The 13,179-nt window shown below is 39.8% G+C and overlaps 1 protein-coding gene across 3 annotated transcripts in view; it reads right to left on the reverse strand.

Moving 5' to 3' along the window:
* Positions 1 to 13,179, reverse strand: part of reln (reelin) — a 95,764-nt gene that overhangs the window by 48,006 nt on the left and 34,579 nt on the right. For all 3 annotated transcript variants that reach the window (XM_027008786.3, XM_081715516.1, XM_081715515.1), the window contains exon 3: positions 7,523 to 7,658. In XM_027008786.3, coding sequence (XP_026864587.2) covers positions 7,523 to 7,658 — 136 coding nt within the window. The remainder of the gene's footprint in view (positions 1 to 7,522; positions 7,659 to 13,179) is intronic.

Genomic DNA, 13,179 nt, shown 5'->3' on the forward strand with positions numbered 1-13,179 from the left:
TGCTTCAGGCAGCTCATAAAGTTGTCCCTTGGGTGAATTCCACAAAAGATGTTACATGCATGCCTTCCTTGGTGAATCCCACCAAAGCTGTTACAGGTACATACTCCTGGGCAGAACGCACAAGCCCTGTTAAAGGCACGGCTTCCTGGGCAGATCCCACCAGAGCTGTTAAAAGTTATGCCCTCCTGGATGGAAACCCCAGGGAATACCCAGGTTCTGCTGGACAGACTCTATCTAAAATCTGGCTTGGGGATAGAAAAGGCCCTCTCAGCCTGTTGCCATCTTACCAGAAAAAGCAAATGGAAGATAAAGATGATGAATGAAGGAGATAAAATGTAACAAAGTTTTGCTAAAATCCTGGCCAATGATTGATTGGAAGCCCAGTGTTCAAAGGATGGTGGCAGGGAGAACATTGAAGAGTGGTACAACAAGTGCTTGTTCATTACAGGCAGATGAAGCTACACAGGAACAAATCACCAATAAGGCCCAAACACTACAGTCACCCTTATTGAACTTCAAAAGGGCGACATTTGGAAGAGAGAGCTAAATAAAACTAAATAAATACTGTTCGAGACACAGTAACACATTTACTTCATCCAATAAAGTTGACATAAAAACATAAGAACAAACATACATTTTTATTTACCAGTTTTGAAATCTTTTTTGATCTTTAAAATACCTTTATCTTAACACAACCATATGGTGATTTCAAAATGCTACCATAAGCACACTTGGTTTAAGGCAGTGACATAAACCTGTTCTGTTGTTCAGCAGTTGCAGGCAGCACTTGCAGAACATTCTTATTTTGGTTTTGCATTTAAAGACAACTTCTTTCTGTAGTGAAGGAGCTGTCCTCTGAAAGTGCTGAGTCACAGTGCTATGTCTGCCTGTGTCACCAACAGGAGATTTAAAGACTCAGCTCTCCCAGGCAAGCCTGATTTAAGACCACCTTTAATCAAGACACTGTATCAACTGTCCTCTCTGCCTCCAAATCTGAAATAGAGATGACTAAGAGCACAAGTACTGAGGCACCGGTGTGGACAACAGGATTAGAAATATAGCAGTAGGGTTATAATTACTTGCTGATGACAGACATTAGTCTCTGTATAACATCTAGGGCATTAAAATACAAAAAGTGCAAGGCCAGAGCACAGTGCAGTTATTAAACAACAACTAAACTTACTTCTGTAGTAAGTTTACTTGCATGTCAACACATTTACAGACATTTGCAGTTTCAAAAAAGCACATTTAGGGCCCTATCAAAGAAACAAATGTCCTAAATATCCTACTTTAAATGCATACTTTCATCAGAGTACTTTATTTTAATTACATTTTAGTGACCTCTATACAGGAAATAATCACGTTGATAATCCCAATGATTACCAGTGCAGCCTGTTAAAACCTAAATTTACTGTAGAAATCAAGGTGCAGAAAACCTTTAGTTTCCTAAATTAAGCACCTGTTTCCACAAGTACTTAGACCTGATGTGCAGGGTCTCCAAAATGCACAATTGAAGACTGACAATGAGCTGGCTATATTATTTTGTTCTGGTCTCAGACATCTCATAAAGATGGTGAAAACATTGCTAAATACCAAGCACTTTCAGAGACATGCACATCCATCCATTTAATACCCCTCAGGTTTGAAGCTTTGGCTAGCCTTGGGATAAAAGTAATTCCATCACTTAAAATGCACATTATTTCTTCAATTCCTGGTATCTTCTGCTTACATTCGAGCCCATGGCTAATTACTGAACATAAAAAATGTACCTTAGATTGTATTATACAACAGATTTTAAGATTGCTTCATAGCAAAACTCATGGCAATAGTGAGGACAAGCCCGTCGGTTAAACCTAATGTACTGTCAGCATGCATTTAGCCCAACAACATGGTGAGCCCTGGCACTTAACTGAAATTCTGCTTCTTAGTTTGTTAGGCATTTATACAGTTTCTGGCCACGGACTTTCTTAACAGCTAAATGAAACGCTAGTGCTGGGCAATTTTAGATGCATGCCATCTAAATGTCATTAGCCTAATCCCATATGAAATGTGATCTTCAGCTTGTTTATCTTCATTTAAGTTCAATTTGAAGTCTGGTATTACTGTAAACATAAACACAATGCAGTAGCGGATATGCACTGATAGCCATGTAAAAATAGTTTAATCACAGGTTTGTCCTTGAAATGTGAGGAATGCTGAATAAACAACACGATGTCAGAAATACTGAGGGAATTTGCCTGCAGGACCTCAGACAGCATGTCTTTAAAGCATCAAGCTAAGCTTGCCACCAGCCATAGAGACCGCAAGCATTTATGCATGTCAAGGCATTTACACATGCCTCTAGTCTCATGAATAACCAAATCCAGCATCATGAATAAGTAACAATCTCATGTGCATACGCAAAAAGTATAAAGTGGAGTCGAATAAAAACAGCCCTAATAACATTCATTTTTCAGTTATGCAAAGACTAATTTGGTTATGGTATTTATGAATAAAATATGGTGTATAATATGCTCCAGGAGAGGATGTAGGAACTTCAATATTTACCTGCTGGGGTTGAAGATGCTTGCACATTTCCAAGCCATTAAATATAACGGAAAGTAACATCTAAGATCATGCTAAGGTCATCTACACAAGTACACGTAAACCCATATATGGAAATGCTACCTTTTTAAACAATACATTTTTGCACTGCAATTTGTTCCATTACAGTTCTAGGATCAGGAGTGCTAATATCCTGTCAATTATCTCTGTGTATGTGTCTTACAAATGATTAAGTCCAGTGAGGTGAGCATGTATCTGAACAATGCAGTAAGCTGTCAGCATTTGTGAGAATATATGTGTCCTTTCATCATATTTGAATACATTTTGTGTGTATTTGTGTGCGTGTGTGTGTGTGTGTGTGGGGGGGGGGGCATGTATGTGTTTATGTGTGATTACTGTCGGCCTTCTGCTTTTTTCCAGTTTTGTCATCACTCACACATTAATTTGGTATTCTCTGAAAAATGATAGTTAAACTTACAAAATGTTGTTCTATTAAGTGTCATACTCTTCTCTCATATTAATCTACAGAGCTGATATGACAACAGAAGATAGAACGGAAGAAGGGATAAATACAGCACGTAAGAGAAAAGACAGGATTATAGAATATAAAAGCTGAAATAAAAATAAAAAACAAAAATATACATGCAATTTGCAAATTTTTAGAACATACCACATAACACTCACACACAAGTACACACTAGCACCCAGTCTAACACATACAGGCACACGCACACACATACATGCACCAGCACAAATTCTATGTATGACACACACCAGCACAGGCAATGTAACACACACACATAAACACATGGTCTAACACACACATGAATATACAGTTTAAGAAACACACACCACAACATCACACAGTCTACCTTATACACACAATAACACATTCAATCATCTGGCCAACATACATGCACAGAGACAGCCTGTCAACCTGAGTGCTCCCAAAAGCTTCTGGAAGTGGGTAATTATGTGGCCTTGTCCTATTAGATGTTGTTGTTCTCCACAAACAGCCCTGTGGTGCATGTCTGACAGCTTCCCTCTAACCATTAAAACCCCCACTTTAAACTGACAGTACCCTGCAAACCCACCCTCTCCACACCCCCATATACAGACTAGGGTATAACTACCTTTATGTGATTATACTGATATTGGCATGCCTACTCGGAAATTGTTCTATATCCTTACTCCAAGTATAAGGTGTGGGGAATGGATACATATATTCAGTATTCAGTGGCCAGATTACACCAATGTACTTCTGTTCCCTTCTCATCTGTAATTAAACTCCACCCTCCAACCCACAATTTACTCCACTATTCCGTAATCATGATTAATACTATGAATTACCGTCAGGGCCTGTTGATGCCTCTCATTTTGCAGATTTGGACTGTGCCTTTAAAATAATGCTGTCTAATTGCTTGATTTATCTTCCTTGTTGAGAGCCAGATGTGATACTAGCCGGTGTGTAATCAGCCATCTTGGAGAGCAGGCTGTGTTTGGCTATCCTTCTCTCCTTACTGATCATCTGAACAAATCCAGCCTGAGCCCTTTTTCAGAGAATGTGGGCTCAAATGAAGGCTGCCAAATCACTACGACTTCTAATGATGCTCCAACTGGCTTTTGTGTAATCAAATTATTGTGTTTCAAATGATGAGAGCAGTGGGGAGTGTTTGTTTCTCTGACTACTGTTTCAGTGAATGAAAATGTAATGAACACAAAGAACAGGGGAATTTAGGGATTTATTGGCAAATTACCTGCTTGTTAGCATGGAGTCATGGAAATACTAATTTGAGATGAGACATGAAAAGAAAGTGACCTTGACAACAATTAGAAGCCAATTATATGTTAGAGCAACAACATGAGTCTGCCTGTTATATTTTTACTTAGGATTTATCTAAAAAAAGAGGAGGACTAGAGGGGGGAAAGTACAAAATGGGCAAAACTAAGGTAAAATGAATACTAACTCTGCATCACTGGGAGAAGGAGTTGAGGATAAATAATTACAGAAAAATATACAATCTGAAAAGTATTTAGTGCAAAAAGTACCAGATGAAAAAGTATGAGATTGAGAATGTTTAAATACAGATATACTTGGGTTGTTCAGATATATTAAAAAATTTCCCATGCAAATATGCTGATGCTGAAGTACACAGATATACCTCAATGTCCTGTACAACTGTGCTGATGAACAGTCCACTTGAACACTGACCCTGTGCCAATATGCAAGCTGGATATGAGAATAATATGGCATGATAGTAATAAATAGCATGATGGTAACATTATAGTAACAATAACCAGTGAGTGCAATTATCCAGCAGAAGCTGGAGATAGCAATACATGTTGATAGGGCCACTATAGGCATATTCATGGCCAAATTTCTCTGGTATTTGATTGCTCAATATGGATGCACTTGAGCTTATATCTCCCGTACTGAATACAAGCTGGAGGCCAAAAGTGCCTGAAGGGTCTATCAGCAGTTAGGTACCTAGTGGCTTCCATGTCTTTCTTTACTGAACAAGCTACATACGCAATGTCTATTGATGTCATTTCAAATTTTCCTAGAATACAGAGCCAAAACAACAACAAAAAAGCGTTTCAGAGAGACACAAATGGCTGTCACTTTCTAGAACAGCACCACCATAAGAGGCAAAAACAAGGTGAAGTCCATTAGGACATCCAGTGCAGGCATCTACCGTTGTTGCTGAATCTTCACTGAACAGATGGTGGCTAGCATTAGCTATGGCAGTGATTGCAACCCACGTGCCATTCCGTTTCAATTAGCCCTAATGAGATGAATGCCTGTGCACTCCTCTACTCTAATTCAATTTTGTCTTTTCTTTCACAAGTGTGCTGGCTCAAAGGCAAGGTTTTGAAAGAGAGGCAGCAGATTGGACATACACAGGCACACCGTATTTATCTCCTGGGGGGGGGGGGCACTTTGAGAGAGAGAGAGAGATAGAGATAGAGAGAGTGAGAGAGAGCGCAAGTGAGAGAGAGACATAAGTCATAATTAAGGCAATCTTGTCAGCAGATGCCTGCGCTCCATTCTGGGAGAAAACACAAAACAGAGCATGAAAAAGGAGACAATGAGGCTCAGAACAGAGTGGTATCAAGTAAGCTTTTGGTTAGCTCTTATTCTTAAAACCAAACAAACAAAAAAACTACACTGACTACACTTAAATTTTTTCACAGGCACACAAACCCACACTGTATTTCTGTCTTTTTCTTATACACACATACACACATGTACACACAAACACAAGCAGATGTCCTTGGGCTGGGAAGCTGAATAAAAGTAGAGGAGCATTTGAGAGTTCCTTTGTGAGCTGCTGTTAAGCATTTTCACCTTCGCAGACACTATAATGCACTAATTGTTGACTGACAGTGCATGTCTGAATTGCTGAGTTTCTGTGCTCCAGGCACAATACAGGCATAAGTGTGTGGATATGTGTGTGTAATGACAACATTAGTGTATATACTTTATATAGAGTTTTGCATGTGGTGCAATAGCTACCAACAATCTGCACATTTTTTACCAAAGCTGATCTATATTATGAGAAAGTCACAGGTGGATAAAAACTCCAGCACCTGGAGTAGGTACAGGAAGGTGGAAGATATTTTGTCCTCACTGTTTCACTGTGAAGATGTAGAAGTGACGAAGCCCATTCTCAGTCTCACCCCCACCAGCTGTCACACCCCACTGCTGGTTATGCTCGAGGTGAAATCTGTCACACTCCTGAGCCTTGACTGCTCAGGCACACCTCTTCTCTCTGCATGACACAGATACCCTCACTGTGATAGATGCCACTGCTGGGAACATACATGTGCTGATCTACAACAGGCTGCTGCCTGTCAGCATGGACTCTATGATGCTGATATGATATAGACTAGAGCTTATGCAGATCCTGTCTATCAGGCTTGGACATCTCTGGCCACTCCTAAGACCCTCCCCTTGCTTCCAGGTCCCTCCCCCAACTCCTTCACACACTTGTGATGGGCAACAGTCCGGCTGAACTTTTTCCACATCATGCCAGGAACATATACAGCTTTATAGAACATTTGTGCCCACTAGTCACAGCAAAGACTGAAGCCACAACACTCAGATTTGATTGGATTCTATGTAGTCATGACCAGCCATTGTTTCATCAGCCAGTGAGAAGCTGCTAAGCTCCTGTTTGCCACAACCATAATGTAGTACTGCTCTATCAGGCCTTATCTTAAAAGTAAGACTTGAAGACTACTGAACTTGTAAGTGGAATAAATCACATGTTTTTCCTGTCATGAGTACAGTCATTACCAGTAAAGGCCATGTGGGGGCTTGTAGATAGACTCTAATGGTAAAACTTGTGAGTCTGCTGATAGGCTCTTGACTTTGTGAGATCACGGGAAACCAAAACTACATTGGTTTGGCCCTCCAGCTACTAATTGCATTTTGACTGATTATCATTAATGAACTGTTAATCAAAGACTGTGAAGCAGAGGGAGGGAAAGAAGGGGTGAAAAATGATCAATGGATAATGATGGTATAGCGATGGAGAGAATGTGAGAGAAACAGATTAGGATCCCTCATTATGCCGGATGAGGACTTCTGAAGTTTGGCTGAGCTACAGATAATAGACTGTTAGTACATGGAGCCTTTGAAAAATAACAGCTCCCTGTCGGAGGGGCTCAAGCTTTTTAATTCTGAGAAGCTATTTGTATTTGTGGGAAAATTAGCAAATAAACAGCTGGGCTATTAGCTCTATCTGTACATCTATAAGATAGTATAGACTGTGTGAATTTCTAATGGTGAATGTATATTAACAAGACAAAGGTAGATAGGTTTCAGGTAATAAATGTGTCTTCAATGTATCTGAAAATTAATCCAAGTTTACAATTTACAACACACACACACACACACACACACACACACACACACACACAACACTCACACATACATGTACACACATACGCATACAAACACAAACACACTTACAGGAAATTTACACAGCCTGTGCCAGGTGGTGGAGCAATCCACACAAAACTGATACTTGTTGTGGGCAGATGACTGACATGAGATGCCACCACACTGCACACAAACTGAGTCCCGAACTGTCGCTCTGCCATCACTCCTGAGAGAGAGAGAGAGAGAGAGAGAGAGAGAGAGAGAGAGAGAGAGAGAGAGAGAGAGAGAGAGAGAGAGAGAAAACACATTATAAACAAGAAGGAAACAATAAGATATATTTTATGATATAAAATACATCATCTCTAATCTAAGCAACTCTTTGAGTTCTGTACAGTCCATAACCCCAATCCATTACATCATCCTGTTTAATAATTTAGTATTACGTTTCTTTATCGATGAATCCATTGAAAAGCAGAGTAAGTTAACGTAGTTTTAGTCTTCAGGAGCAGAACCTACACAGATTTCCATTTCTAAACAGCAGGTAAAAGATGTTTGTAAGTATAAACTACAGCTAAAAAAATATTTAATTCTACTAGTGCTAAGATAGTTCAAACATAAATAATGCTTGCGAGATCATGACAGATTAATTACTTTAGTAGGTAGTTAGCAAATTTATGTTTGTCTAGAAAATCATTTTATTGAAAGATCAAAACCTTTGAATTTTATCAAGCTTTAAAATATTTTTTGCATTTGGAGAAATTAAAGGCAACATGAAACAAAAATCATAAAACAAACAGAGAAACAGTTTTATCAGAAGTCATGAGGGATTTCTAATACCTCTGGTGCATGCATGATCAGATCACATGATCATACAATTAGTATAAGGCATCATGCTGGGCTTTCAGGAATCTGATTTGTGATGTCAGTAGCCACTCTGCATGAGTGAGTATTTACAGCAGCTGCCTGTTCATGCCTGCATGAGAGTGAAAGAGGTGCCGCCACTTATGGGTCCAGTGGTAGCTACCCCAGTCCCAAAGCATAGCTAGTTAACCATTAGCAACATTAGTTGGCTAACAGCCTAGCTAAATTTAAAATAATTATGAACAGAATTAGATGGAGAAGTGCATTCTGTGTATTCATATACACTTGCATGTGATGAGGTGTATAAAGTTTAGCTCATAACAGAAAGTTGTTATCAGTAAGACTTCTCAAATTACTCCAGCAGAGCACAGGCAGGTCATAAATGCTGTTTGATGCTGTTCAGGTGAATGATACTGATACACATACATACTGATACTCACACATAAACCCATATCTCTTATGTTAAAGTGCCACAATAAGAAAGCTCTACTTTCCATTTAAGGCTGGGCTGTCCGTATCTAGTCCTACCGCCCTGCAGAGTTTAGTTCCGGTCCTAATCTAATCCACTTGATCCAGTTAAGGCCTTCAGTAGTTACTTAATATTACATCCAGGTGTTCAATCTTAGGGTTGCAACTAAACTCAGCAAGGCAATAGATCACCGGGTCTGGATTTGGGCACCCCTGATTTAAGATATGACCTCACACATTTTCAGATGCAATAGCTATTCCTCCCTTTACTACTACATGACCTCGCTAAAATGATATTCAGCCAGTTAAAGAGAGAGCATTACTAAGCATTACATATTTGGTATTAAGTGTCCTGTTTGCATTAGACCCTACACTGGACTGTACTGTGCTCTTCGATCAACACAAAGGAGTAATTGCATACTTTCTGCAGTCATACATAAGTGCCACAGTATTATTACTGAACTGCAGTGAAATCTGATGTATTGCAAGAATATAGTGCATGCACATTTCTGTTAAAGTTAAATCTGCTAAGATATGCCAAAAGTGAATAAATCCATTCGGAAGGTACATTTGAATTTGGTAGCAAGTTGCACTGGGATGACATTATTGCATCAGTAAAAGGAGAGTCTAGTATACATGAGCAATGAAAGGAATGAGTGGAATGTCAAGAAGCTGGATGTAAATATGTCGAAGAGAGAGAGAGTGAGAGAAGAAAAGACAGAAAGAGAGAAAGAGAGAGAGACAGAGGGAGAGAAAGAGAGAGGGAAGGAGAGAGCGAGCTCTGAGTTGGGACAGGATGAAAAGAAATGGAAAGCACTCCAGGACACAGCAGCCAGAAATAACGACACCAAACTCTCTTATTCCCAGCTGCAACATCAATATACACTCAAGGCATTTTGCTAGCTCTACACAAAATGCAAATACCATTTTTTTTCTTTCATGTCAGAGATCGAAAAAGAATTTTAACATTCAATTTGTCTCAAATCCCATCCTTAAGAAAGAAACATAAAGGTCAAGTGAAAAAAAACAACAAAATAAAACAAAAAAGAATACGGTGAAGGTTTTTTTTCTTCAAAGACTCTTAGTCTAAACCTCAAGGACTTCTCATCTAATGCTCTGGTGAACTGGAATGAAGTGAAGACCAGATTCATTTTGAGTTTTTGGCAGGCAAATTCTTATGGTAGGAGATTTTTGCCATTCTACATAAAAATGCATTATTTTCAAATGTCTTGCATGAAAGTGACCTATCGATGGCAAGGGTCACTGGCTCACTAACCACTGCAAAATATTGCCCCACACCAGATTGCCATCAACACAATCATATGTACTGTACCAATGGTTTATCTGTGATTTCACATGCATGTAGTCAATCTCTGGATCTCTTCATGTATACTGATTGATCACCTGCTCATTGGATTATTAGATAAGCATTGTCCACTGTATTTTGTTGGTTGGGTGGACAAGTCACAACGGTCAACGGCACCAGACTGCAGGGGAATTAAATGCTTAAATCTACATTCTATCATAGAGTAAAATCTAGCCTAGAAGAGGCATAAGACTTTCCTGATGACATCTGAAATTTGGATTACTGGTGCATTCTTAAAAATGTTTCAAACATGTTTATTAAAGACCAGTTACAACGCTGGTTTTACTCTATAACCTACACTTCAGTTTTGTTGCTTGTCTTAGTTGTAATGACTGTGTTAACTGTTGTGGTCCATAGTTAAGGTAATGTTGTCTGTTTGATTTGCCTCCCAATAACACCACTGATTTTAGTAAAGCACCCTATGTTTTTCAAATCATCTCCTTTCCTCTTTTCTCCTTTCACATGCAGATTGAATACTTCAGAGCTGTCTGCTATGATTAATGGCAGTTAAAAATGACCCGCTAACTCCCACGGTAGTACTCGGCATGGCTGGCCCACCCGCACTATAGCTAAATGAATGCTCTTACACACACACACACACACACACACACACACACACACACACACACACACACACATACACACACACACACACATACACACAGACAGATATAGGCGGGAGGGGTTGTGGGGGAGGTGAATGGTTGGGATGGGGGGAGGCTTTGGGGTGGAGACACTCATGAATGTCAGAGAGGAAAACACCACCCTCTTGCTGACAACTTTTTCATTAGTGCAATAGTGTAGGACTGGAGTGTTTCTGAGTGTGTGCTTGGTTTTATAAATGTCCACCTGATGAACAGAGTGTAAGCATTTCTATGTATTAGTGAAGTGAATATATAGTTCCCGTACAGGCATTACTTAAGATATGCTTGACATAAGCTATGCATGAAAATGAGCATTTATATAAATGATATGCACTATGTGCTTACTCCTTTACATTGCAGTAAGAAACAGTCACATTTCTGCATTTAGCCCAGCTACAATTAGAACTGGAACTAGAACCTGTAGTCTTTCATGAGATACAGTGTGCATTAATAGACCTGAAACATTACTGCTGTGCGCTCTCCACCTCTTTCTCATGTTACTGTCATTGTCACTCATTCTGACCCCTTTTTCTTCCACATCACTGGAAATTACAACTATACACACAAATAATGTCCCAAAAAAAGAGAAAGAGATGGATAGTGTGTGTGTGTGTGTGTGTAAGAAACACAGAGTGAGCGAGAAAGCAGATGGGCTCTGGCATGGCACTGGCTGGCACACATATACTGGTTGTCTCTCCCATCCTTATCTCTGCTTCTCATTATAATGGAGAGTCAGGGCAAATAAACTTTATTCCAAAACACACCACCTACCGCCAAATACACTCAGGCCTCTTAGCCACAGCATCATGTAGATCATTTCTCCTTATGTAAATTTTCATAATTAAAGTTATGTCCCCAGTGCTGCTTTATGTCTATTCATATATTTAAATGCTGAAAACTGGCAGCTGTGGTACAGCTCGCATGCACACGACAGGCAGGGTTCTGACCGGCACTTGAACATGCGTCTAATTGTCTGTCAATGTCTCCCAGAGCCGGAACAGGGTAGATGGGGAAGAGACAGCTCACTTTCACCTCTAGGGCATGTTTGCCTCACATTGCTCTAAAACTGTTGCTTTTTACACTCAATCACAGATACATTCATATCTGCATCCTATTGTTTTTTAGCAGCCTTGGGGATGGTTGTTTGGTTCTATCTGCATTAAGCTCTCATGTGCATGGGTATTAATATTAATTATACTCTCCATAGACCATGTGCTTTTTAATTAAAGTCAGTTGGTAAACAAGGAGTGGGTCTAATCATGGCAAGAGTTGAGCAAGCCACATGCTAACAAGCAAGGGGGAATGGGAGACTGGAATATCTGAATATATTGTGGATATGTCGAGCTAATGAATATATACCTGTCTCAGTCTCTGTCTGTAATTCTTCAATAATCTTACTCTCTTCTGCCATCCTCATTCTCTCACAGTGTGTATGTGACAGCATGCATGACAGTGTATGTATACCAAGCACTCAGTCTCTGTTCTCACAATGCTTTCTGTTTATACATCATACTGCCACCATCAAGAAAATGTGGACTATAAATATTTATTAGCAAAAATACAGTATATAAATTACATGGCTCAGAGAGACTGACTTGTTTTAGATACTGGTGCTGGTCTCTGAAGCTCTTCATAATAGAGAGTGTATGCAAAACAAAGTGTTGTAGTGGAGAACGATGAAAGCATATCTGAAACCCGCTAAGTCTTTGTTCTACACTGGTTTGTTGCAGCCTCCCATAGGAACACAGTGTGTAGTATGAGGAAAGGCTCAATGTACCCAAACAGGGCTTTAGAGACCCATCGCTGCTCTTGTTGCCTGAGAAACCAACCATCAGCTGAGTGGACGGTGGGGTTCCAGTGGCTTCTTGAGATCATGGCAACACTGTTTTGCAACACCATTGGTCCATGTTGCAAGCTGCCAATCACTTGGTCCTGGCATTGCCGGAGAAATGGCAGGGGTTCTCTTTGGTGTTGCCAGGAGGAAGCTGTGGGCAGCACTAGTGGTGGAGGATGCCAACAAGGGAAGAGGGACAGCCTGACACTGTGGGAACATGGGTGCTTGCTGCAATTAACGGACGGTAGTTCAGATTACTCTAAAAGGTATCTATATTTGTGTGTTTATGTGTGTGTGTTGCTGTGTACCAATTTACTTTTGTAAGAAAAATATGAACACTATATAAAGAAAATTATTTTCAAGACATTGAATGTTTCCTTTAAACCTGTATTGTCATTCTATTATTTCTCATTCCATACTTACCCAATCAAAAAGAAAGACAAGGATAGGTCATTGTGGGAAGCATGGTGAAACCCTCAGTTATTAGACACTTCTAATGTTCTAGCCATTCTTCTTCTTCTTCTTCCTGTCTTCCCTGCAGGCCCATGATACTGTGGGGTCCACTTTTTGGCAT

This window comes from Electrophorus electricus, chromosome 6 (genome assembly GCF_041902795.1).
Source record: "Electrophorus electricus isolate QZ-2024a chromosome 6, ASM4190279v1, whole genome shotgun sequence".
Classification (NCBI taxonomy): domain Eukaryota; kingdom Metazoa; phylum Chordata; class Actinopteri; order Gymnotiformes; family Gymnotidae; genus Electrophorus; species Electrophorus electricus.